Genomic DNA, 9465 nt, shown 5'->3' on the forward strand with positions numbered 1-9465 from the left:
CTCATAAGTTCTTACACATCTTCTTGGAGGTGAGGGTGTGGAGATGTTTTTAACAGGAAACAGTGTTTGGAAAGGATTGATAGATGTTATTATTAATGGTCATGTCCATTGCTAGCATTGATTTACTGCTGATAAGCCACTGTATGCATATAAATAGCATCTTTGTTGAATTCGATGCTGTGCTTTAGAGTTTACATAAGGAGCCCACAGGAGAATCAGTACTTGCCACCATGACCTTTCGGATTTGAGATGGCCCCAACCAGGCTTTTGTCACATCCCAAGAAGTTAGCCAGGCATGGGCTGGGTGCTAGGCTGCTTAAGAAGAGTTTTATAGTTGATTTTTGTCTGCTTTGCTTGGTCTTCTAAATGGTTATAGTCTCAGCAGCTAACATGGGGCCATTCCAATGAACATCTTTCCTATGGAGATGTGTGGATGACACTGATAGCTGCAGTCGCTATTATACAGCACATCAGGCAGGTGGGCCAGACCCTTGTCAGATATGGCTGACTAAAAGGCAAATCCTTGTTACAGATGCTACATCGTGGCTATCGGTCTGGGCTGTCTGGCTCTGGTACAGATGACCTGCTCTTGGGCTAGGGATGTTTTACAGTAGGGCAGCCTTGGCTGGGTATGTGCTACACTTTAAAGCTTTACAGCTTATAAGGTGGCATTGAAAATGTTGGAAGAGGGGAGCAGAGCTGCAGAGGATCAAAATGCCTTTTGTCCTAGGTTTCCTTGCCCTGTTTTGATGACATGATCCGTTCCATTGTCCTTTCCACTGCTTTAGCCCTTTCCTGTATCTCCAGCATGGCCTTTTGCATCACAGTTGCTCTGGAGACCAGTTAGTGATGATCAGCACTGGGCTGAGGTCCAGACAGATTGCGCTGGGGCATCTGGAGTCATTGCCAAATGGGGCTGGCCATGGAAAGCATCAGCTTTTTTCTGAGCAGCAGCTGCTTCATTTAAAAACCACAAGAGTGGCTCTGTGGTAAGGGGGGCATCACCTGCAACTCCTTTTGGTGAGCAGATTGTTTACTGGGGCATATGTGAGGCTTTCAGTACATTTAAATGTGTCCTGGGGATAGGGGAAGATCCTATTTGAAAGAGACTTTCGGGGGAAACAGCATCAATGTTGGAGGGAAGGATGTACTGTGGAGGGATGATTCCATGTGGAGAGATCAGATGAGAGCAGGGTGTTGGGTGTGCAGCAGAGAGCCGGAGGAATCTCATTCTGCTGCTGGGAAGGTTGTCTGGTGGTCTTTGTTAGTAATGAGTTTGCCCCCAAAAAACTTCAGCACCACGAAGAGCAGCATTATAGCCCCACAGCAGTGTTCCCAGGCCTGCGGTATTCCCAACAGACCCATTTGAACTCAGGCCTATTCGTTGGGTTTTTGTGCATGAAGACTTACCTTAATTTTCTGTACCATGTGAGAGGTGCTTCCCGTACAGGACAAAAGGCATTTAGCACAGATTTTACTTTACATGTCACGCTTCAAAAAATTCAGTACTAAATAAGATTTTGTATTGCCTGTGGGTCAGTGCTGCCACTGCCACTGTGCTGGGAATTTGCCATGGATCCTGGGGTTAACCACAGACGCTTGGCACAGTGTTAAACACAGTAGTTTTTGCCTGTTGAACTGTACTGCTTAAAATCAAGGCATCTCCCCAGAAAGAGAAGCCATTCATGGCCTCGTGGTTGAGGTTATGGAGCAAGGGGAAAAGTTTCACTACTGAAAATTTATGAGTTCTGTAAGTGGCCAGACTGAAAGAAGGTTTTATCATGAGGTCAGTCCAGGGCTGGGAGGGGAGAGTGGGCAGAAAATAAGCCAAAGTTCTGCTAAAGCATTCAAAATCCACAGGAAAGATGAGAATTTTTTTTCCTGGTATGAGAGGAACCATCATCAACCATTCCCCCAGTGGTTGCAGGGGCAATTATTTCAGCCCTGGGACCTGTTACTGATGGGTACCATAGACTCAGTCCCATGAGGTTTTTAAAACCAGGGCAGCATTGTTCTACAAGATGTCAGCCAGAAATCTCTGGGTGGGCTTCTTCAGCTTACCCTACTGGGAATTACCTGGTCCTCTCTGTCCTTAAAAGTAATTTTCAGGCTTTAAGACATCCTGGAGGTCCACAGTCACATATCTGACACCTGCCTTTCTGTTGTCTTGCTTGCAGCCTTGCCTTCTACATACCCACTTGAGTTTTGCTTCAGCCTGCATCCCATCCACTATCCTATAATCATATTCTGCTCAAAACCCTCTTGTGTACCCTACATTGCCTAATCTCTCACTGCTGTAATTATTACACTTCCGTATTTCTTTTCCTTCCCCTTTGATGGTCAGACCTGAGTCAAACTGTAACCTAATGGAGCCAAACACAGATTATTCCCAGCCTAAACCTCCATTCAATATAAATCAGTGCACGATGCCGAACTTCCTTCCGCGCTGCTCAAGAACGCTCCATACGTATTAGATCTGCGATGATAAGGAAACACGGTGGTGCAGCTTCTGTGCTGACCTAGAGACCAACCCTGGTGCTGCTTTATTTTCTGTCCCAACGAAACAAGAGGGCTGTGTGCGTGCTGGGAGGCAGGCTCCACGCGAGTGCCAGGTGTGTGTGACTCATAAACACTCAGCAGCACCGAGCTGTGCAGAGGAATATATATTACTTTCTATTCCCCAGCCCCCTGCTGCACTGAAATCACATTTTCCTACCATATGATGCAAAATCTTAGTGTTGGATGGCTTTTCTGTTGTTTGCGGTGTAACATCTCCCGTCAGCTGAGCTGCTGTGGACTGGAATAACCCAACTCCATTGCGGTCATTCTCCCTGAAAAGTCACCCTGCGTCATGCTCTGAGGGGTAGCAAGGAGGGGGGCCAGCGGGCAGGAGCTGGGCTTGTCCCCTAAAAATACTGACTTTGCCTCCAGTGGTGCTCTGGGTTTTGAAGCCGTTATCTGCTGGAATGACGACTGTCCAGCAGAAGCCCTGTTTTCTGCAGCTCCTCATTTCACTGAGCTCGCTAAATGCATATATCCTGGTTATAAATACACATGTAAATGAGTGCTTTATTTCTTGCTGCCTGTGCTCACTATTAATTGTTTGTTCTGTTGCCATTGCTAACTCCCTGCCTAGCTGAAAGAGCTGAACACTACTGCTGTGTTACTCTTTGGTTTGTAACTTTGCCCATGGGGTGTACTGCTCTGTGGGACGAGATATGGCGTGATAGGTCTAGTGTGGCACTGGTTGCCCTAAATGTCAGCTGTATTGCACTTCCCTGGTATGCTGCTATGTTGGCTTACTGATTTTGGGTTCCTCTCTCTATCTCTTGGCTTCTAGCTCACAGCAAAATCCCCCTTTTCCTAGGCAGGCCCTTGTCAGGAGATAAACTCTGTATATCATGTCCCCTTCTCACTGACTGGTGTCTTTTATTCCAGAGGCACCTAATCCTACACAATGTGAAAGACCAAATTAAAAGAGCATTACAGTTATGAAGTAAAAAACGTGGGAGTTAGGAAATGCCAGGTCCTGTGTAATTATAACTTGGCTGTTAATCATTATTAGGTTACATTATGTGTATCATACTTTCCATGTGAGCCCTGCTTTGTGCCCTGCGCAGGGTGGGATGGCACCCTGTGAGCAAAGTTTCTTCCCATCCTATGGTATTTTGACTGCTGCTGTATTACTAGCAGGTGGTTTCTATATAAGTCTTAGGTTTCTGTGTAAGTCTTCAGTTTCTCTATAAGTCATATGTTTCCATATAGCTGTTGAGACAGCTATAGTCATGGTATTGAGCCCTTTAAATGTTTTCTCCTTCGCAGTTTCCCTGGGAGGCAAATTTGGCATTGCCCCCATTTCATAGATAAGGGAATTGAAGGAGTGTGTTGCAAAGTCCATAACTACTGGCCCCTGATTTTAGGTGCTCCAAGCCAAAGTACCTTTGGTTTGACATGTCAGAATACTTTTGTGGTTTTCCATCACTTGAGAACCTGAAGGAGGCTGTTACGCTGATCAGGAGATTACTTATTCCCCTAACTCTGTTCTTGAACATGATTATGTGTTTTACCAGTGTTTAAATAATTCAACCCAACACATCTTGAATGGAAAACTTCAGCCCACAAAGAGTTAAGTTGGCCTTGCTTTTGTAAGCAGCCCTTGTAATGGAAAGTGTTAGACAGCCTTAGCTGAAGGTGTCACTGGTAGCTAGGTTTCTCTGTTAGTCACTGTCCTTCACATGCTATTTAAGTATCTTTTGCCTGTTTGCAAATGCTGTATCTTGTGAAATAGGGAGAAGACTATAAGGCTGTGGTATTTGTAATAGAGAACAGTAGTGGGAAGATATGAGCAACACAGAGCTTCTAGAAAGCTTTGTTAGGTGGAGTTTAGCCCGGAAAGGAACAGCAGTCATGTTGTAGGCTCCTAGGGGCTGGGATTTATGATTGGCTCTGGCTATGATGAGTTCAGGATTAGCACTAATTTATTCCACTGTAGGGAATGGTTTTCGTGAATGATGATTGTCATGTAATTATGTCCCCAGTACTGTTACCCAGTTCTTACTGTGCTTCCAGAAAATACCCTAGCAGTAGGCAATCCTTTCCCCCAGTTTCAAGCTGTGTCAAAGTTTCCCTCATCATTGACAAACCCGTTCCCTCTCTCTGTATGTTTCAGATATGTGCCATCATTGGAGGAACATTTACTGTAGCTGGGATCCTTGACTCCTGCATTTTCACAGCATCAGAGGCCTGGAAGAAGATCCAGCTGGGGAAAATGCAGTAGCAGTGAAACTCTACCTTAGTCTCCAAGGACAGGAGCAAAGATTGAGAAATCTACCACTACCTGTTTTTGTCTTTATTTTCTATTTGATTGAATCAGTAGGTTTTTCTCTAATCAGGCTGTTCAGTGAAGACCTCTTCAACAAATCAAAGGAATCTCCATGCATTTCAGAGCTCTGAGAGTGAAAAATCAATGGAATCAGGGCATGGATGTCGATTCTCTCCCCCCAGAAAGAGGTTGAAATGCCATATATGACATACATCGCCAGATCTAAGTAAGGATGACAATCTGTTCTCTGGGAGGTTCCTATGGCAGTGTACAAACTAGGTAGTAGCTTGAAAAGAATTGAGCTGTCTTGTGGCACTTTTTGGAATTCTGTTGGATTTGCATGATTAGACAATCGACTTTTGTATAAGGCAAAAATTATACATTAGGAAGAAATTCCACCTGTGGTGCCAAAAAGGTGATGATGTATCTGTTGGTGAGGAATGGAAAATGTTAGTCCCTGTAGCAAACTTTAGAGACAGAGGCCAGAAATATCAGGAAACGTTTTGTGCTTTTATTGAAAGCTCTTTTGTTCAGATATGACCTTTCTAATTAAATGAGCAAACAAGAAGAGGGAGCCTTCCCCCAGCTACCTTTTCCTGGGTAATCTGTGATCCAGGCAGTGGAGGGCTTTTCTTTTACTCTGAATGTAAAAGTGGTTTCATTTCTTCCCAGAAACTGAATATCCAGTCTTGTGTTTACAGGTGGCATGAAGTAAAAAAAACCAAACTGAGCAACACAGTTTTATGTGGCCTTTGCTTTGAAAGGGAATAGTTGTCTTTACAGCATTAGCTTTTATTCTTCTGAGTGTTTTCTAAACACAGACCACCCAACACTCTGGATTCTGCACTTCTGCTTTCTTATTGTTGTTGTTGTTGTTATTTTGAGAAAGGGTTGTATATTCTATGTGTTCAGAAAAATGGTGCAGTCTTCTGGGTGGATAAGCACAGCTTACTGTCTTGCTTTGTGTGTGCATATTGAATACACCTGTCAAACACAGAAGTCTGTCTTTCAGGGTTTAAGGTGCCTCCCTTTTCCTTTAAAATCCAGTCAGGCATCTTTTCTGAGCCCTAGACTGACACTGTTCACCCACAGGTACACCAGTAGCAGGGCAGGCATTCCCACAAGCAGGCCCCTGCTAGAAGATGTTTTGTTTTATTCCTTAAAATGGTACCTGAGCTTCCATGCCCGTTCATTCAAGCCTTGTCTTCTGGGGCCTCCAATAAATGGAGGGAGAACTACTGCCAGGTATGGCTTGCATGTAATGGTAGACATGAGTTCACTAAAATTAGACCAGTACCCGCCAGCGCATTTTCCATAGCCTCCTAAATGTTCCTTGAGTAGTAACAGTCTCTGCATGCTTTGTAAATGTCTGAGCTGAGGATACATAAATTTTAAGTGTTCCAGGATGGATAAAAATCATAAAGTAAAAATACTCTACTCAATCAATGCTGTAAATTCTAAGATGGGTGCAGGATTTCTCTTGGGTAGTATCTACTGCCCACTGCCCTTTCCTGGAGGCAGAAGTAGGCAAACATTATACTGTAATAATATGAATTTTTGAATATTCAGTGTTAATGCTAGAGTCAGATGCATTTCAAAAGTATTCCTAATACATGTCTGTTGGAGTTGTCTCTTTGCTTTGGAAGTAGGGAAGGTAGCCAGTTTATCCACACGCCAAAAAGAAGAAGCCAACCACAGACCCCTGCTGTCCTCTGCCCTGTAGTGACTTTGGACAAATTACAGCATCGGAATTTTTCCCTGTTCTTATTATGGACTGATTGCTATTGCTTTAGGTGTAAACTGGATTGTGTAACTTCCTGTATCTGTTAATGTATGGATAGATTTTATACATTTTTTTCCATTTACAAAAATCAACTTGAAAATGAGATGCTTGTCTTCATTTCGGTGTGCGCGTCCGTGTGCCCGCGAGGGGTACCCACTGGATGGAGGCAGCTGCCTGGTGGGAGCTGGGGTTTTCCACTGTGATCACCTCTCTTGCTGGCTGAAGGAATTCCTCTAATCCACTGTGACCAGATGAAGCTTACAGCAAAAATGTCCTGGTTTTTCCTCTCGAATTTGTTGAGTGTTTGCTCACAGCTTGGGAACCCAGTGGCTTACAAGGATGTGATTTTCAATATCTTAGCAGTGCATCCTTCTCCTGAGCTGTGCAGGAACAGATCTCTGTAGTGCAATGGATTGTACTGTTAGTTTTCCAAAATGTCTTCCTGGTGCAATGTCTTCGACACAAACAGGCAAAGCTTGTTGCAAATCCCTTGTGTCTCCTGGCATGTTATTTCTGCCCTTCTCCCCATCCTCAGTCTGAGTTCAAACACTGCCTTCTGTGCAGTTCAGGCTACCTCTCTAAACCAGACCAGTGAAATTGTTTGGCTTTTTTTGGAAATGCTGGGTGCATACTTCGGTGTGCCTGCTCTCGCTGCCAAAACGTCCACTGCAATAACACAATAAATCACTTTTTTTTTTTTTTTTGCTAGATGCAGAAACAAAATTGTACTCAGTTCTGGCAAAACCCTGCTGAAGAAATGGTCCGTACCTTTCTTCTCTAAACCAGGTCTACGCCTTTGAGTACTGCCAAGTTAAAGCTACCTTCTGGGCTCCTCTAAGTTGTGGCAAGGTTGTCCATCAGACGTGGCTGGCTTGGGTCATGTAAGGATGTTACATCACATGTTTACAGAAGAATCTGCTCTTCATGTCTCCCAATGTGAAAGCGAGGTGGTTGCTGTTACAGCAGTCCTGCCCCATGCATGCATGTCTCACTAGATTTCATTTGTATTTTCAAACACTTTCTAGAGATAAAATGGGCTTAGTTATGCTTTTAAATGCCATTGCAAACAAAGATAATGTCAAGCCATAGAGGAAGGAAAACCATCGACTGGAGGTATTCATCCATATGCCTGTCTTTGCTCTTCCAGGTCAGTTTTTTGACAGAAGTATTCGTAGTTTTCCAAGAAAGACATCCCTGTAGGAAATAAAATATTTAGAACTTCCAGTTTAAATTGCTCTCTCTAAAGGTACACTCCATCATATGGTGAGAACCCGTGGCATAGGATGCTTTGTAGTGGTGGAGTTAAAATGTTTCACTGTAGGGAATGCTGTGCTTGGGAATGTTCTAGGCCCTCTGTCGACGGCACTATGTGGACTGCTGATTATTTTTTAAGAAAAACATGGAAATGGGGTAAGAAAAATATCAGAAGACATGCATTTGTGAATGCTTGATCTGATATGTCAAATACCAACTACTGCTTTGTGAAAGTGAAGTCTGCAGCATAGATTGTAATGTCTGTAGCTGGTTTCAGAATATTTCCTCATTTAAAGTTGTTTTTTATTTGTGTGATACACAAACTGTTTGGGATGAAAATGACTGTGATGAGTATCTGCTTTAGAATAGTGGTCTGAAGTTTCAGATGAAATGTGACAATGAGGTGTTTCTCAGTAGTCCTGGGAAAAAGGGAGAGAAGGGCAGGGGAGGGGGGACCTAGCCCTGTAGTATATTATGGCAATGTTTAAAGCACAAGTCTTTTGCATTTTTACAGTGGAGATTATTAAGGAGTTCTGGCATTTCTCTTCTAATTTGCAACCTTATGTTAATAAAATATTAGCCTATTTAGTTCTATAATTAAAAATAAAACTCATTTGTTTTGATTGGCTTCTTTTGCTGCACTACCATTGCAAAATCAATCTAAAATGGCCTTTTTTTGTTGTTGTTTTCTTGAATTATCATTTCAGCAAACTAAGCCTTATCACACAATGAAATCACTGTAAGCCAGGTCACTGTGTAGAAAGTTAACACGAGGCTCTTTTGTAATCAGCACTGAGTCGTGTCTGGACATTCAGTGCTCAGTTTTGAACAGTACCAACTGTCCCAACCTCCTTTATTTAATGAGAGGTGAGTGGACTGTGCTCGGAACTTGCTGAGTTTGGCTTTAGTCACTGAGCCACTTGGTATATAAAATAACCTGGGGTTTGTTACCCCCCCTCTTTTAAATTCCTTTTAGCCTTACTTCACCAAGTGTTTAGAAATGAGTGTCTGAGGCAATTATTGAAGATGAAACAGTAAAGAGTTACAACACAGTGAATTTGAGCACTATATATCTGTGCCATGTTAAGAAACCAGTTCCTCGTAAGCTCTGGTGTTGCTTATTACATTACTGTCTTTGGCACAACATCTTCCTGAAGGAAGAGATCCTACCCACTTCCAATGAACCTCAAGGGCAGGTTGGTACCCAGTTGTCCAGCAGTGACACGGTGGTGCTGAAGGTTCCTTACTCTGTGTATAGGATGAGTCAAGGCACTGGGAAAGGCGTTTGTCCTGCTCACCCTGCTGCAACTCAACAGTACGGAAACTCTTCCATATAACCCAAAACCCGGTCAAGTGTCCTACGGCTGTGCACCCCCGTGCTTGGTTCGTGTCTACCAGCACCACCTTCCCTCAGAAGTGATTTCCCTTGAGAATAAATTCACCTGTGTGCTGACAAGATGCAGTAGCACCGACCCTACGGGCCCGGCAGCGGGAGGAAGCTGGCTGAGGTGCCTGCCTTCATCCGCGCCCGGGCAGGGATGAACCGCTGCGGCTCTGGGCACGGCGGCGGGAGGGATGCGGGAGCGGGACTGCTGCAGCTGTGACC

The 9465-nt window shown here is 43.9% G+C and overlaps 1 protein-coding gene across 1 annotated transcript in view; it reads left to right on the forward strand.

Moving 5' to 3' along the window:
- ERGIC1 (endoplasmic reticulum-golgi intermediate compartment (ERGIC) 1) overlaps nt 1–5629 on the forward strand; it is a gene marked incomplete at its 5' end in the record, with an annotated part of 35609 nt that extends 29980 nt beyond the window's left edge. Inside the window, one exon of the mRNA XM_010011065.1 lies at nt 4670–5629. Within this exon, the coding sequence (XP_010009367.1) occupies nt 4670–4777 (108 nt within the window). The remainder of the gene's footprint in view (nt 1–4669) is intronic.
- Nucleotides 5630–9465: the final 3836 nt, after the last annotated feature.

The sequence above is a fragment of the Nestor notabilis genome, unplaced genomic scaffold (genome assembly GCF_000696875.1).
Source record: "Nestor notabilis isolate BGI_N333 unplaced genomic scaffold, ASM69687v1 scaffold33863, whole genome shotgun sequence".
Lineage (NCBI taxonomy): Eukaryota > Metazoa > Chordata > Aves > Psittaciformes > Psittacidae > Nestor > Nestor notabilis.